This window comes from Pundamilia nyererei, unplaced genomic scaffold (assembly GCF_000239375.1).
Source record: "Pundamilia nyererei isolate P.nyererei 1_Seehausen unplaced genomic scaffold, PunNye1.0 scaffold00343, whole genome shotgun sequence".
Classification (NCBI taxonomy): domain Eukaryota; kingdom Metazoa; phylum Chordata; class Actinopteri; order Cichliformes; family Cichlidae; genus Pundamilia; species Pundamilia nyererei.
Window position 1 is genome coordinate 232,260 of NW_005187744.1, and position 18,447 is coordinate 250,706.

The 18,447-nt window shown below is 38.8% G+C and overlaps 1 protein-coding gene across 1 annotated transcript in view; it reads right to left on the bottom strand.

Moving 5' to 3' along the window:
• Positions 1-18,447, bottom strand: part of adcy1a (adenylate cyclase 1a) — a 67,273-nt gene that overhangs the window by 33,113 nt on the left and 15,713 nt on the right. The window contains exons 5-8 of the mRNA XM_005752062.1: positions 10,116-10,243; positions 8,221-8,379; positions 4,372-4,513; positions 2,128-2,283 (exon numbers count right to left, since the gene is read on the bottom strand). Coding sequence (XP_005752119.1) covers positions 2,128-2,283; positions 4,372-4,513; positions 8,221-8,379; positions 10,116-10,243 — 585 coding nt within the window. The remainder of the gene's footprint in view (positions 1-2,127; positions 2,284-4,371; positions 4,514-8,220; positions 8,380-10,115; positions 10,244-18,447) is intronic.

An 18,447-nucleotide genomic window follows, 5' to 3' on the forward strand; every position in this document is an offset into this window, starting at 1 on the left:
GGGGGGGTTCTTTTGTTTCTTGATCACATGTCAACTTACTACAAGTTCCATGTAGCAGATTAAGATGTGATAACGTTTTATAATGTAAATTAAAGTATATATAGATATGAACTATAGCTCATTAAAATGGGCATTGTACTGACATTGTGCTTTTGATCTGATGGTGGCAAAGAGAAAAGGTCTAATATACAATCTGATGATAAGGTTATAAATACTTATTTGCTGCTGGTAATACAACCGAGGCACTAATGTCACATCACACTGAAGTTTCAGGTAGCAGTTAATCAGAAAATAAGTAGGTAGACAAAGTACACATTGGTGTGTTTTAATTGCTTTTTCTGTGTGGCGGTTTTTTATTGGTCCTGTGGGTGGAATTATCCAGGGAGATGGAACTCAGTTGTCAAATACGATAATGAATAAAATAATGCCCAATTTGAAAATTATGATAACAAACTATAGAATGGTATGTTAACTGCAGAAGTTACTGCTCATTGGCTACAGTATAATATTAGATGAAGACATTTTTCTTTAAGATCTGCTTTTTCAACTCCTGTTCCGTATTATGTCTGAAGGTATAACAGATTTATGGACCTATTTGGAAGAACGAATAACAAATCCAAGCTCTTTACATGTGTTACTGACCAAAACCGAGCTCCACAACTGTTGACACACACAGCCTTCTGTGCTGCCAGCTGGATACCCCCCTTCTCCTTTCACAGCATGCAGCAATCAAAGTTATTCCTAACGTTGACCACAGTGCCCCCAAAGTGGGTGCAAGCTAATCAAGATAATGTGTTTCAAAGCACAGTACATGCCACATCCTGCATACATGCTTTAAAGACCCCCTTTAGTCATAAAATCAGCTTTTGCTTGTTGGGGAATCGAGACTCCACAAGATTTCTGACGATGTCCTGTAGCAAAAAGATGTAAGCAGCAAAGTTGCCAGGTGAAGGCTCCCTCAGTTTGACTTGTTTTTTTAGAATATTCCACAGATGCTCAGTCACACTGAGATATTTGAAATCACGTCTAAAGCTTGAACTTTTTATGTTTGTGAACCCGTCAAAGTAACGCTTCAAAACAAACTTTCCCAGATGAACATGGTGATAACTTTGTTGTTATTCAAAACGGTTCTTTGGACCACTTTTACTATGTACTAACTAGAAAACTCCTCCTGGAACAGTCAGTGTCCTAGCCATCAAAGTTTGGCTTAGCAAAGTCTCTCTGATTCTGATGCTCGGCCATTTTTCCTACTTCCAACACATCTGTATCAAGAACTGAATATTCACTTGCTGCCTAATGTATTCCGCCCCTTGACAGGTGACAGTGAAGCAAGAGTCACCATTTTTAGTTTGTCATGTATAGCAAGATTAGATCTTGTAAATAGCACCAAACAATTCCCAGTCATAATTCTATTATAGATTTGCTATGTGTCACAAAGGAAGGATTTTAGCTACTTGGATAATCATATAACAATGTGTCTAATGCTATTATGAGAGATGATACCAGGCAGTGGGTGATTACCAGCAGTTGTAATGCAACCTCATCAAAATCATGAAGTGCTAATGCCTGGACCGGCTCACAGAGTTGGGCGGATTAGAGCTAGCAGGCTATTTCTGACAGCCAGACACTGTGACACAACACCAATCGCCCAAACACTCGACGACTCCATGACTGACTCACTGCCTCGTTACACACAGAGCTAAGAAACACATCAACAAGAACAAGGTGATGCTCATATGGACATGAAATTGCAATCTGGCATATATAAAGTCAATGTCAGTGGTTGTATCAGTCCCAGTGGCTTACTTTTTAAGAGTCTGTCATAAAGCAGGAGTACTGTGGTACTTCTGAAGATGTGAAATGTACATATTAATACATTAATACAATACAAGCAAACATTAAATACATATTAATGTTTTCTTGTGTGATTGTTTGACATGCAGATTATGGATCCAAGCAGGATTTCAATCCACCCAAAAAACACCTATAGGCAAGTCTAATAAAAGGATTTTCATTTGACTATGTGAACTAGTAATTCATATTCTGTGCACTCATATGCAAGCATAGCAAATTACTTTTGTAATTTGAAACCAAAGAGATGCTTTCATTAGTGCTTTTTACACATACCTTGTCATCATCCTCACAGGTCATGACATTGGAGAAGGGGATCTCGGCCTTGAACATCTTCCTACAGTGCATGAGCTGCACAAGCAAGTAGCACACTGTCTTGAACTTCATCCTCTTGGCTGGTTTGATGTCTGATAGGATAATACCAGGAAAGATCTGGAAATAAAGATAAAAATAAAACAATAAATAGAACATTTGATAAAGAACTCAACATACTAAACACATTTAAGGCTTGATATGATATACTATAATAGGCTTTTTTGAAAAAAAAAAAAGAAGAAAAAGAAAACATCACATAAATCAAGTGAAGCATTAAGTCTCTTATCTTGTTAATATTTTTCAGGATGAAAAAGCTAACATTTAGCTTAGTGTATATAGCACAATTAAGCACAGCTTTGATAGAATAATTGACAGTACAAACAGTAAACACAAAAACTCGCAACTAATACATCTATAAATTCAATCCGTCTTTCATTTTTTATGTTTTTTTTTCTTGCTTGCGAAGTGAAAATGTGAAATATCTGAAACTGAAACATGCCAAAGTCAAAGTAATTATCATTAGCATTACGCAGTCTCGTATTTGAATATGGATATTTGCCATAACATTAGAATTTTACCATTTATCATGTGCTGTATCAGACTTATAAATTTAGCTTTGTGGCATACATTCTTAGGATTTTTGTATTACTGTTGCTGTTGTACTACGTTAAATATGGTTGAGATAAAAAAGGTTAAATAGGCTGGAACATTTACATTACTATTGCTTTTATAATTAATACAATTATTGATTTGGGCCATGTATTTTAAAGGTACTTAATCTTTTAACTAAATAGTTGGACATGTGAATGTGATTATTTTGTTCTCATTGTTTTAAGGGTGCTTAAAGACTAGTTAGTTCAAGTCACCCTGACCGTTGTGGGTCATTATAAAGCTTTCATTAAGATCAAGGAAATTGTAAGTCTTATTAAATTTCTTATGTTTGTAAATTTGTTAAAGCTATTATGGTTTTAAGGGTTTTTTTATACGGGCTGAAAAAACAATAAATGTTTTTGTTTTGTTTTGTTTTTTTAAATCAGTTTCATATATTACCAAAAATAATGTGCTGCTCATTTCTTTGTATTCTACAGGGTCAATAAAAAGTCGCCACTAGCCAGCTGTTATCAACAACACAGTAGCAACACAAAATGTGTGTCATGCCACACTGCGCCAGTGGCTGCCTTTAAGTCCTCATTAATCAGAGCTATGTATTGCCATTGGCCCTTAGGACAGACGTATCACTCTACATATATTACAAATAAAGAAAATGTATTATGATAATGCGCAGTAGATCTGAACAAGCACAATACAAACAGGCACGCTCTTTTTACATTTAGTCATGTGACTAAATATGAGTAAATGTAAAATGACAATAACAAATATGTAGCTCCAAAAATAGCACAGCTCTCATAATAAGTAGTAAAATGCATCTAAATTTAAAAAAGCAAACAAATGTAAAAATCCTAAATTCACTATTGTTATGCTTCATTTTAGGCTAGATGGGACAGAGAAGACATCAGGTCTTGATTTCATTTGATTTAAAAATCGAAAGAGATTTACTTCAGTGCCATGTGTGGAAATAAAAGCAACATATATTCTGTTTTAGGGACGAATGCACCATTGATTACTTGTACAACCAAGTAATATTATTTCTTGCCAATTCATCATAATTATTATTATTATTTTGGAACCCTCCACAACTTAAACAATTTAACATCAGTGTTTCTGATTGCATCTTCCCTCCATTTAATTATCCATAAAAATCTTTTAATTCAAAAATGTTCAAATTCAAAATTTATATTCTCCATTAATGAAGGGGTTAAAAGGACATGGCATGAAATTAAATGTGGAGAATTGTCTCATTCATGGAAATCAAGTAGGCTTGAGTGGGATTTTTACAGTAAACTGTGAATGTGGGATATTACAAAACCTGGATCAAGTGTTTATCTGCGTGTGCATGCCGGTGCCAGCGTTGTGCATGTGCACTTTACGAGGGATTTAAAACATTTTTTCTGACACGAACAGCCAGCTCCGATGCACATGTGCAGTTGGTGTGAGATATTGATACTAGTCATGTGTATGCCAGCTTAGCACATGGCTCCCTCTCCCTCCATCAGAGGATTAACTGTTACAACACTGACAGCTGTGTCACTTCTCAAGTTATACGGTTGTAAGAGAATCTGCAGAAAAGAAATCATTCTGTCGTACTTTCCGTCTGTGTGATGGCACGATGAAAAACGTTTCTATGTGATGCTTCTGTAGGAAGGCATGTCTCTCGTGGCCAAAGCCCGGTTCCACCTCGTAGTCTCCGTTCAAACACTCCAGGGTGGTCCTTGTGATGTGCACCTTGCTGGGAGCACAAGCAAAGCAGAGGACAAAAAGCAGTTGGTGATAAAAAGTCCAACACTAAGGTCTCAAATCATTATCCCCTCATTATTTTTATCAGCTTAATAGCCCCTCGGCTTGCTCAAAACTCGTCACATCATAGAAATTTTCATCCTGGTAAATCATCTAATCTGGTAATGAGTCTTAAAATCTTATTACCTCACTTGAAACAGAACCAAATTTAGCCAAACAGGCGATCTCATTTCAGTGCTGTTTAAAATGCAAATCTGCTTGTTACTGTATGCCAATGTGGCAGGGGTGTGGTCTCTGGCCTGCTGCCGTGGGACGGGTGGCGCAGCTAGCTCTTGGGGCGGCGTCGGGGTGGCAGAGGGGACAGGTGTTTGTGCAGAGACTAATCACTCTCTCCTTGTATATAGTAACGGAGGAGACTGACGGGGCGAGTGTGCAGTGGAGGAAGCCTCGAGAAGAGCTGACTCCTGGCTCGAGTTGTGCCGTAACCTGAAAAGAACTAGTAAACAAAATAAAGAAACCCAGCCACGTCCGTATACACTGTGTTGGTCTGATCATTTCTGCAGCCAGTTTAATGAAGTGACATTAATTTAATCGTGGTGTTCAGTTTTATTTTTAGCTGCTGTTTATGTCCTAGTTAGCACATTTGTGCAACTACATTAAATCTGAATTATTTTCTTGCAATGGTTTTTCAGGGCAGAATGTGGGAAAAGTTGACCTCTTAAAAGATCATTTTATTTACTATTTCATCAACAATTAGCATGAACACCAACGAAATGATTCCACAAATGATTACAGTAAGCCAAGTCAATCCAGATGTTGTATGGAAACAGTTAAAAACACTTAAAATATCTGGATGAACCGTATGGTTTATTTTGGTACAACTCTGTAAACTAACACAGGTTGTGATCTCTCAGTTATTTGTTGAGCAGATGTTGGTGTGCCTACTCAGGGATGCTGTTTTATGTTTACATTGCTTTGATATTTTGTTTTGCTTTTTCTAGGTCAGATCAACATGACAAGTTTAAGGATGTATCTTACAACAGTTGTAAGCAGCAGCTTATTCAATCGGACCTGTAATATCTTTTCTGTTTATTGGAAAAAGTACAAAAACTGTAAACCATAGCTTAGTATAAGTTATAGTATGAGATTATTACACTAATTATATGTAGTAAAGTCCAATAAATTTGTGCTTGAGTGCGGTGAGTGAAATTCTAGTATTTTTTTTCCAATATGATCTCTTCTGATGTCAAAAAATGTGGTGCTGTCCAAAACATAATCTGATGGCTGCATATACGTATACACCAATCAGGCATAACATTATGACCCGCTGCTTAATATGAACATGTGCTGCGGTATTTGGCACCAAGCTTTTAGCAACAGATCTTTTAAGTCCTGCCAGTTGCAAAGTGGGGCCTCTGTGGATCGAAGATGCTCGACTGGATTGAGATCTGGCAAATTTAGAGGCAAAGTCAACACCTCAAACTCTGTGTTGTGCTCCTCAAACCATTCTTGTACCATTTTTGCTTTGTGGCAGGGCGCATTATCTACTAAGACGCTGTCAAGCCTAAAATGAGGACATGTACACAGCTAGTGAATTTATATCTTATTTATATTTTATAATACTGCAGTTTGCTAGTCTGGAGTATCCAGGTATGTGTTAACACACCACAACAGTCTTCTCAGGGGTGGACATCCCACCAAGTCAAACCATGCAAACCATGCACTCTACAGGCCTCAGTTAGCAAGTAAAATGGTAAGCTCAGAACAGTACTATTAGAAAAAGACTGAAGAACTATGGCTTGATTGGAAGGGTTGCCAGGAGAAAGCCTCTTCTCTCTAAAATGAACATGGTAGCATGGCTTAGGTTTGCAAAGCTGTAGCTAAAGAATCCATGAGAATGGACCGATGTCTTTTGGACAGGTGAAATCAATGTAAAGATGTTTGGCCATGATGCAACATGTTTGGAAGAAAACAAAGACAGCATATCAGCACAAACACATCCTACCAGCTGTCAAGCACAGTGTTGGAGAGGTGATGATTCAGGCACAGGAACTGTACATTTTCTAGAGTCAAATGTGAGGGCATCTGTCTAAATGGTAAAGCTGGACCAAAATTGAATCATGCAACAGGACAATTGCCTCAAACACAGGGGCCAAACTTTCATAATAATGTGAAAAACTGATAGAGACCTACAGAAAATCAGTACTTCAGCTTCTAGCTTTTTAAAGTTTGTCCAACAAGCTAATGATACAGTTTTCCATGGGACTGCTTAGAGTCTTGCGAAAGCTTTCTTTCATATCTGGTAACAATGTCAGCTCATGCTCAAACACTATTTCACTGATTACATTACTATTACACTTTTTCACTGATCTTCAGTTAATGGATGGAAAATGGGTGACTGATCAAGTGCATTTTCACAATTTTTATACATTTTGAAAAATACTTAGGTAAGCAATAGCTTGCTAAATTCATTGTTTGTCTGTTTTTGTTTTTTTTAAAGGTACCATATTTTCCACACTATAAGGCGCACTTAAAATCCTTAAATTTTCTCAAAAATCGTCAGTGTGCCTTATAATTCGGTGCGCCTTATGTATGAATTCTGGTTGTGCTTACTGACCTCAAACCGATTTTATGTGGTACACGGGCTCAGAAATCTGTCAAAAAATGCTTTAGTACGACTTCGTAAGCTACAAAACCGCACTGCTTGATGGATTGTCGGAGCGTTATGGCTACCGTAGTCAGGAGCCTCACGGAGTAATCTGGGTCCAAAACTCTGTCCCTTCAGGTTCCAAAGTCAAACGAACACTGCGGCATTACTGAGAGTTAAACATGGTCTAAATTGTTTCATCTTTAATAAAATGATCGTTTTGCAGCTTTACCAGGTGTAACAATTAAGTTTAACATCCAGGCATCCATGAAAACAGAATTTATTAAATTTAACGCAGTTAGAAGTTAGCAGGAAGTTAGCTTGCTAGTTACCACCTAAACATGATATAGCATATTCTGACTGAGAGATTTCTGAAAAACTTAAAATGTACAGCTCTGCTATCACTTCCAACATAAATGAAGACAGAAAACTAAACAGCAGTGACATTTGTAGGGTTACTGAAGTTGGACTAGCTGGTATATAATGATGTGCTACCTGATCACTAGCAACACAGCTATGTTAGCATAACATAAACACAGTGAAACTGGAAGATGAACGCTAACTTTTTTTCACTCTAAATGGCAACGTGAGGGTTCCTGATGGTTATGGACATATGCAATTGCATGGCAGGTAAAAGGACCAAACTTCAGTCAGGAGAACAGGTTAGTCATTAATATACTGAAACAACATGGGAATAGAGCAGCTGCGAGAGAATTCAACATTAATGAATTAATGGTACGGAAGTGGAGGAAGCAAGAAGAATGAGTTAAGTCTGACTTATCAGACTGTTTTGTTTCACTTAATGCGCCATATAATTCAGTGCGCCTTATGGTCCGAAAATACGGTAATTTTACATTTCTATGTAAATGACCCTGTGAATTATGATAACCATTTGAGAAGTCTATGAACATAGTAGTGTACATACAGATACAAAAAGTCTGTCATAGCACTGTGTCATATTACTGTAGCTGACATACTGTATTCTGTGTCTTTGCATGAGTGTGTGTGCTGCGTTCGTCTGATTTTCAGTGGGTGTAACAGTCAGTACTGACCCTGGCAGCCCTCCAGCCTCCATCACATTCGCCAGTGTGACATCATTTGACCAGACATCATACTGCCATTTCCTCAGGCCCAGCACGCCACACAGCACCCGTCCTGTGTGCAGGCCTACGCGCATGTTCAGATCCACCTCTGTGGCCTCCACCACCGACCTGCAGGGGGGGAAAGAATGATTTAGAACTACTTGAACAAAAACCAGGACAATTTAACATTTAAAGCATTTTTCTTTTATTGTTGTTGTTTTCTTTTCTTTTTGTTGCCATATAGGAAGCAGTGTGGCTGAAGCAATGATAATGCTGGGTAGTAAAAGATGCCCAGCAAATTTCTCCAGATTACTGAGTGTTAACAACACTAGGTTAGACTACAGTGACCTTTAGCTCAAACTTAAAGAGGATAAATTCTCACAACAAGGTCTTATTAACATCTGCAAAGAAGTATAGCTGTTTCCCAGCAGGAAACACCACTAACTGGTATGGGATGTGTTGGAAGAAATCAGGCAACCATCTACCAAGCATCAGTGATAGCTGTACAATGAGGTTAAATGTTGGTGCAGAACCCAAAATATATTAAAAGACAATTCCACCCCCTGCCACAACCTGTTTACCTTCCTGCCATGTGGCAAGCCAACCAGAAACATCTGCTGTAGCGCAACCACATTTGAGCACAAGAGCCCTTTTTTTTAATTGCTATTTTTGTGGATATTGTTTTACAGCCTCGTGTTAGATTATGATAATGGAATTAATCTTGAATCTTAAAGTTCTGAATTGTGTAGCAAAACTGATTCAGGGTTGCTACACGAGTACAAAATCTTTGATGTAGAGAGGCGCATCTGTAATCATACGCTTCCAACACATTTCAACTTTGTTCCAAAAAAAGCACAAACTACTCAATGCGCCTTCAAAAAAGTTTATGTTCACATGTATGTGTTTACAATATGAATGCGCATGTGTGGATCACCTTCCCTGAGACGTACTGTGGGGCAGTGACGAAAAAGCAGGACTTTTCCAGAGCCTCTCCTCCCTGGTAAATCACCTAGTAACCTGTGGGAGGTCACCCACTTCAGATGTGAGACAGTCACAGACGAGGAAGGAAATTGAGAATGGCAAAGGGTTCACAAAGTGTGTATTTGCGTGTGTGTGGGGTGGGTGTGTCTGTTTACAGGATGGCAGAAAAGAAAATGTGGTTTGCCCATAAGGTTGAAGAAGGGACATCTTACACTCACACGCATACTGAGGAATGCGTGTGCATGGCAGCACCTGTCCTTTGAGATAAAGGGCTCCCACTCCCGCATCCATCCTCCCAGACAGAGCGGTGGGGCAAAGAACATGACAGGCGCAGGTTCACACAGGAAAGTGAGGCAAAGGTTCTCCGTGTACGTGGTGTCTACATGCTTTTAGGGAGAGGGGCGGAAACCAGGGCTACGTGCAAGCAAGTGTCTTTTAGGTTCCAAATGAACGAAAAAGAAGTAAAGGGAATAGATTTGGAAGTCAACCAAATCTATGTGGTTAGAAATTGTTTGGATTGGAATATATACACACTCAATATCAATCACATGTTACAAAGGTCAGCTTTCTAGGTTACCTTTGTGACAGGTGTTTTGGCAGCAAAAGGGGGACCGACGCAATACTAGACAAGTGGTCCTAATGTTATCCCTGATCGATGTATATTACTGTTGAAGCAGGTAAGAAGTGCCTCAGTTTTCTCGGATTTCCTAGAAACTGTTGTCATAGAAGCAATGCACCGAAAGCAACTTAAAAGGATAAAATTGTTTTCTTCTTAAGAAACAATTCGGATGATCACACATTGTAGAGTAACTGTTGACTTCTGGTCCTTCCCCAAAACAATCATAACAAAGACATTTTTGTCTGCATGTCAGTGTGTGACATACGCAATGGTATCAATCATATCCAGGCCCATTTCTACACAGCAGTGGGCATGGTCCGCCTTGGGTTGGGTCAGTCCTGACACGCAGTAGTAACAGTCCCCCAGTATCTTTATGCGCCTGCAGTGATTCTCCTACAGACACAAAGAGAAAAAGAAAGATGAGCAATGTCAGTGAGATTAGAAAAATGTAGTTATTTTGAGTGTATACTACACATATCTTTAAATGTATCTTTGTCAGGTTTAATGTCATTAAACGAATCTTTAATTGTGTGGTGGCACATAATGATTAACGTAGCTGCGTTTTTACAGCTCTGTACACTGGAAAAGATATGAGGGAGATAGAGACAGGTATCAGAGAGTTTATTGACCCTTTTCCAGCATGAGGAGAAAGTAAAATACCAGCAGAAGAGCACAGAAAACAATTGTTTTACACATATGACTGAACAGTTTAGACTACCTTGCTAGGTTAGCAAGGTAGTCTAAACTGGTAAAGCACTAGTAAGTCAAAATATTTAATTTATTGTCTAACAGGTCCTCCATAGTGTAGTGGCTTACACATTTGCCTAACTATCAAAAGATCCTGCTGCCCAATCAAACATGCAGAGCTACTCATTGTGGTGATCCCTTGTGAATAAAGGGATCACCACAATGAGTGATCCCTTTATTCACTCATAATACAGGGATCACTAAAGGAGTAGCTAAAAGTAGCTTTTCTTTTTATTTAACTTATTCTCTAATCCTGTTTTACTTACTTGTGTTTTCATTTTTTCTCTTTTTAAATGTCAAAGCAGTTAACATTAGCTAGAAGCTAATGAAATTCTTAATTTAACTCAATTGAAAACCACCAGTAGATAACCCTTGTGGGGGGTCAGCTTAATCCTAGCACGTCCCTGATTTTGTAAACTACTGGTACTTGCCCTGATATACATTTACCTGTAGCCATCTTATTTGATGGCTCTATCATTATTACTCTACACGGAGCATGACTCCTAATTGTTCTTAGATAGCATGGTCAAATTTTTCTGTGACGTGAGCTGGTGTGACTAACTTTTATTTCCATCTGGATCGCAGATTTTGTAAAGTTTAATGCCCCATAAATAGCTAATTATGACAGGAACCATTGCTATTTTAAACCCTTTCTTCTGCAGAAACTGTATGGAAGCTGCAGCTGCATTTCGATTCATTTTAATCAGATGTGTGTGCTTGTGCTACTGTTTGTGTATTTGTAGTTGAGGCCAACTCTAATTGCTCCGACATGCTCTTGAAGTAGAATCCCGCCCCCACATTTCCAGACAGATCCGCTATTTGTCACAGTGCACATTGTGCACAAACTCAGCAATGGTGCCACACACACACTCACCAATGCACACAGACACCTTTACAGACACACAAATCCCCACTCAGACACATACCTGCAAAAAAAATGCAAAAAAACAGCTGCATGGTAACTTGCACACATACTGTACTGCACACGATTTAGTGGCACACGCAGGGTTTCCTTTTGGCACTGTATCACACAGAGTCATCAGAAAATTGCAATGGAAGACCCTACAAAGCTTAGCCTGCAGGCAACCTCTGACTGACAAGCACACATGTGCACACACACAAACACACACATTCATATATACAGAAGATTCATGACAATTGCGGGGTAAGAGGCAGAGATGAGAAGAGAGAAGATGGGGTGCTCTGGTTTTCTGCTCACGGGAGCAGAAAGATTCTGGCGTGGGAGGATATGAGAATTCAGAACGTGCATGATTATCCCGGCACTCGGAAGAGAGAGAAGTGTGCATGTGCCTGTGTGTGCGTCCGTGTCCGTGAACAGAAATTATCTGCTCACAGCAAACCATGTCACAAGAGAAAAGTATCTCTGTTTGCTTTGGGAGACACATTTAGGAATAAAGCTACCTGATTCAAGTGCAGACTTTGTGCCTCTGTTTTGCTTGATGCTGTCTTCGCTATGGTTAGGTGAAGGTTAGTGTTAGGCATGTGTCTGTTGTGGTTAAGTTTAAGTTGAGCCCGCAGGGAACTAATGTGTTGTGTAGCATACAGCAGCCAGACAGGCTCAGCAGCTGTGACAGAGCTGGTTTGAAAGAGAATTTCTCCCTGGCTAACACGACGGGGTATAAATCTCAATTAGGTTGCAGCTGCAGCTACCCACAAATGCTCACACACATGCACCCAATATATCCTCATCACAAGGTTTCTATATAATGGCTTGCTGAGTTTCAAAGCGCTGCTAGCAAGACACATAACTCGTATCTTGCTCTTTTCACCCTCGGCCTATCGCTCTCTCTATGTTAAGCCACGACTGATTGCTGAGATACAGAATGAGCTCATGACGGATAATCCTGCCCATCATGTGACTTGTGTGCGTGTCTGCATGTAGAAAGCAGGAGTAAACTGTCTCTTGGCCTCATGGAAGAGGTCAAGCATGTGGTAAAGAGTTGAGTGTGAGTGCAATATCTTGGACAGGACTGACTTCTAATGGTACAGTCTGTTTTCTCAAGGCCACAGCCTCTTTGTGCCTACCAGAGGCCAGAGAAGTGCTGAATATTAGCAACAAATGTTACAGGAGCAGTGACCAAAGCACCTTGTTTAGTATAATGAAAAGATCAGAGATCAAATACATCCATTCACAATGTTAACTCTGCATGTTTATAATGACTATATACAATCATGTGACAAAGAAAGTTCTTACAGGATTCTGTGCAGTCCTCTGAAAAAGCTAAGTACACCCTCTGATTGAGTAGCTTGTAGAACCATGTTTTGAGGCAGTAACTTGAAGTAATCATTTACTTCATGACTTTATAAGTTTCTCGCATTGTTGGGAAGGAATCTTCTTCTCACACACACATTAACACTCCACCTCCTCAGCCCTGCTCATCTCCCCTCTGTCTACAAATCGATCCTGTCATCTCTTCCTCTCTCAGCCTCCCAATTCCTTCTCTTTCTTGACTCCCTCCTCCTCCTCCTACATGTCAGTTAACCTCTCCAGCTTTACTTTCACTTTTTGGATCAATACATGACTTGGCATAATAAATGAGCTCCAGGACTAAATAATACATTTTGTTTTCTTGGAGGCTTCTTCGGAACAACGTGCTGAAAAAAGGAGCTCACCAACTGTTTGGACTCGCTGCAGCCAGCCTTCCTCCCTCACTGTAGGCTGTGAGTGTGATGGCTCAGTGACATTACTTCTTTTTTTTTTAAAGCTACTTTGTTTTGCAAGTTTCACCATCCCATATACTTGCCTCACTGCAACTAAAACCACATAGACTTACAAACACAACATTTGTATGCACATTCCTCATTTTATTGATTTTTAAAGAGACAAATCCACCTCTGCAGAATGAACTTTTGCACATGCTGTAAGCAGTGAATTTTCTGTTTTTCTATGACAAAGTAAAACGTAATGCTGCATTAATATTCTAAAAAAGGACTGTTCATATGAGAGGCCTCAGTTTGTTACAGCTGACGTAGTTAATAAGGAAATTGTAGGTTTCCCATTAAATTGTTTTACATATTTTACAATTTCAGTTTTAGTAATATAGAAAATTAATGGTACAGTGAGACGGCATCACTGACGACAGATATGGTAAATGGACTACTACGGTCACAATCAGTGGTGGTCAAGTTACTTGAAAAGTAATTAGTAACTAATTACTGATTACTTCCCAAAAGAGTAATCCCGTTACTTTACTGATTACTTATTTTCAAAAGTAATTAATTACTTAGTTACTTAGTTACTTTTTAAAAACACCATTTACAACCTGAATAGGTGATAAAGCGATAGATCTTTCAGCCCAATTCTACTTTTTCTGCATAATCCATCATACAAAATGTAATCAAATGGAAAAGTCTCTTTTTAAAACTTGTTTTATTAGTTTTAACCTTTTAACTTTATGCATCAAGCAAAAAATTTAATTATATGCAACATTCTCTGACTGGAAGAAATTTGTTTAACATTTAAACTTATTTTCTGCACATTCCAGCACATAATTTTTTTTTGTGTGTGTGTTTACACTCAGTCTTTCAAATAGATGCAAGTAAAACACAGCAGAAAATAAATAAAGTCAAAGACTCAGCGGTCCTGTTGCTCTATTTTCACCTGTAAAACAGGAGTGGCGTAGGCGGAGGTTTACCCTGGTGCAGGTGTGCCGCAGCGCTCAGTGTATTACGTCGTTGCGCACTCGGTGCTTGCTTGGAGTTTAGGGGGTTTTTTCGCTTTAAAAAGAAGTTTTCTTCCCACGCACAACGGACGCTAATGTTTTTGTCTCTTTTTTATGGAATCAAACTTAAAGTAAGGTCAGTACTTCCACGCTTTAAACGCTGCACGCTCATACTCTCTCCCGCACTCGATATGTGATCCACTGTTGATCTGCACACAGCTGTTGTCACGAACGTCGCACTTGCTTACTTCACTGTCATGAGACATTCTCGCAAAAAAATCATGGTTTTAGTAACGCAGTAACGCAGCGTTCCTACGGGAAAGTAGCGGTACTCTAATCACCGTTTTTGCAATAGTAATCCCTTACTATACTCGTTACCTGAAAAAAGTAATCAGATTACAGTAACGCGTTACTTGTAGAGATGGGCAGTAACGCGTTACTTGTAACGTGTTACTGCCCATCTCTGGTCACAACACCTAGTATCATTTATGCGGCCCTGATTTGTAATCGCACAGCTCCGAGATCAGGTGAGAGCTGCGTGATCAGGGTGGTGTGGCCATAAGCTTTTACACTGATTAATTGTAGCATTGAGGTCATTGTTTAAAAAACTGCCTATTACACATTGTTATTTACTATTTAAAATACAAAAATTTATAGCATTATATCACTGAATTACTTCAAGTAGAAAGTGCATTATTACATGGCCCTATTATTGTAGGGTCCATCTTACAATATAAAGTGCCTTGAAGCGACTGTATAAATAAAATTGAATTGAATTGAACATGGCCTAAGATAATTAACACTACTTAACAATATGAAGTTTAGGCTACACACGTCCTTGTCCTAATGATTGTACACAAGAGTTTTCTGTCAGTCAGAGATGGGCAGTAACACGTTAAAAGTAACGTGTTACTGTAATCTATTAAATTTTTTTTAAGTAGTGAGTAAAGTAAGGGATTACTATTGCAAAAAGTAATTAGATTACTATTACTTTCCTGTAAGCACGCTGCATTATTGCATTACTAAAATGTGATTTTGTTTGTCAGTGTCTCATGACAATGATGTAAGCACGTGCGACGTCCATGGCAGCAACAGACATGTATAGATCATTAATGAATAATATGAAGTGCAGCAGAGAGTACGACCATGCAGCGTTTAAAGCTTGGATGTACTTAAATTACTCAAAGTTTTAGTCCATAAAAAGTGACAAAAACATTATCATCCGCTGTACATTCTGCATGGGAAGAAAACTTCTTTCTACAGCGAAACATTAACCTTCGAATCTGAGCAAGCACCAGCACGCTGCCACAGGAATGTGAAATTCACAGAGAAACCCACGGATGGCCCCACTGACATGATCACTGTGGCACCAGGCAAACCTCCACCCGCCCTACTCCTGCTAAACAGGTGAAAATAGATTTAAGAGCGACAGGACTCAGTGCTGCTGAGTCGCTGATTTTTTTTCTTCTGTGTTTTACTTGCATCTATTTGAAAGAGTGAGTGTAAACACAAAACATTATTTTATTTTATATGCTGGAATATACAGAAAATAGGTTTAAATGTTAAACAAATTTCTTCCAGTCAAAGACTGTTGCATATAATTTAATTTTGCTTGATGCAATGTGCATGAAGTTAAAAGATTAAAACTAATAAAACAAGTTTTTAAAAGAGACTTTTTCATTTGATTCAATTTTATATGATGGCTATGCAGAAAAAATAGAATTGGCAAAGGTCTATTGCTTTACGTATTCAGGTTGTGTATCATGTTTTTAAAAAGTAGCTAAGTAATAAAGTAATTAATTACTTTTGAAAATAAGTAATCAATAAAGTAACAGGATTACTTTCTTGGAGAAGTAATCAGTAATTAGTAACTAATTACTATTTTCAAAGAACTTGACCAAGACTGCTGTCAGTGCTTAAGTGTTAACGATAAGATGACACCAAAGCTGGTGAAAGAGCGCTTGACACAAAAAACACTGCAGAAAAATACACAGATAGAAATGAAGGCTACAAGCCTGACTGTATATACTAACAGCATTTTTGTTAACATGTTTTCTTTGCAGGTGCTTGGAAAGAGCTGATGTCATGTTACCAGCGGTGGATAGCTGTTGCTGGTTTGGGCTGAAGTTTGTACATTCTTGTCCTTTTCCATGGAGTAAAGTCTACGTAATGTTCACGTCTCCATTACTCAAAAGTTGTAAACCGCTTTCCCATTTTCCGACTATTTCCAAAAAAAATTAAATAAGCAGATTATAGTAGAAATCCATCTATCCGTCCTCTTCGGCTCATCCTTATCAGGGTCACGGGGAGGCTGGAGCCTGACCTGTCCAGGGTCACCCAGTCTGTGGCAAGGCTAACACAGAGAGACAGACAACCATTCGCACTTACATTCACACCTATGGCTAATTTGGACTCATCAGGTAACTTAATCCCACTAATTATATGTCTTTGGACTGTGGGAGGAATGGTATATACTAGATATCAACACAATTTCGATCTGCTCCTCACGTGTTAACCTCTTCAACATGTCAATGGCTGTGAACAAAGAGAAACTTGTAAATAACTCATGAAAGAATAAAGTTACGTTGAAACCAAGCACACCATTGTTTTTCTTGTGACATTACCAATAAGTCTGATGTGTCACATGGCCCTCTTCCTACTGATAAAACAAAAGTTGTATCCAAGATGGCCGACTTCTAAATGGCCACCATGGTCACCACCCATCTGGAAGAGTTTGCCCCCTCATATATACTAATGTGTCACAAAAAGGACTTTAATATCACCAACCATTCCCATGTTATTACGGTGTAGCCATATAAATGGCCCACCCTGTATACAACAGCAGTTGAAGTGGATCCGGCATTAAAATATGTACAGCAACTGTGGGAAGATCAAAGCAATTTAACAGGTGTGCCCTGTATACAGTGAACCACCAAGATCGCTGCCAGGAGTGCAGCTCAGCTTGATTGTCAGTGCACACTCGAATATCAGAACAATTGAATGAATGGCTGTGCAATGCTCAAACTCTCACTTGGCTACAAAGTGTCATTTAGTTGTGTGATGGACTAAAAAAATGCCTTCAAAACTTTTTTTTCTCTTTTTTTTTGTTATCCTCCTTAATGAGTTGCTGATGTCGCTGAATAACCAATAAGAAAACAGCATTACCTACACATCCCAGCATCACCCTGTATATACTGACTGAATGAGCCAGCGCAAGAAGTCAGGCCAATCATTCACCTAATTATTTTTTCACCAATTAACCAACTGGCTCTCTCTGCACTGAAGACTGCAAACAGCCAAATGGGAGATGACGCACTCTTGTGGAAGAGTTTGACAGCAAGCTGTCGAGGATATGAATGGCTAACAACATGAATATCTGAAGTGGGGAGAATGTGAACGCTGTTTCTGCCACATATACAAATAATAAAACCACTAATGCCTTTCATATCACCATTTTTGGTCTATTTTTAGTTTATTTGTAAGTCTCATCACTGTCACCAACTGTGTGTTAATGCAAACAACTCGTGATCGAAATGAATAAAGTATTAAAGCAGCAGATTACAGTCAGCACTTTGCTTCCAGGCTCTGAGATCATCACTCCTTCAAATACGCTATATATTAAATTAGGGAGTAATGAGTAAAATATCTCTCCCGGAGCCTGCAGGTGGATGATGTTGACGAACAGCACTTAAGAGTGCAGCAGTATTTGCATGTCAGAAGGAGAGATGGGGAATCCTACAGCTTAAATAGGCCACCAAAAGTGGAAGGATGTATTTATTTTCTAAGTGACATGAGGAGACTGGAGCATAGTATGTGTGTCCAACTAGAGTTTCCTTCCTCAACTACCTCCCAAGCTTACATCCATTAATAAATTATTGTTACTAGTTCCAGTAATACATGTTACATGGGCTTGGCTAGCTCCCTATCACTGGAAGCTAAACAGAAGCTTGACATAAGTTTACTCTCTGTGCTGTGGAGACAGTCTGGCCTGAGATTTGGTCCCACTGTGGAGCAGTTTATAGTACCTTTCAGACTGTTCTCACCCAACAAAATCCGTAGTTGGTTTCTACCTACAGCAATTCTTGTAACCATGTTGAAAAAGAAAAAGGCCACAAAAATTAGTAAATTTCACTAACTTCAAAAATACATTAATATACTGCTCGAAAA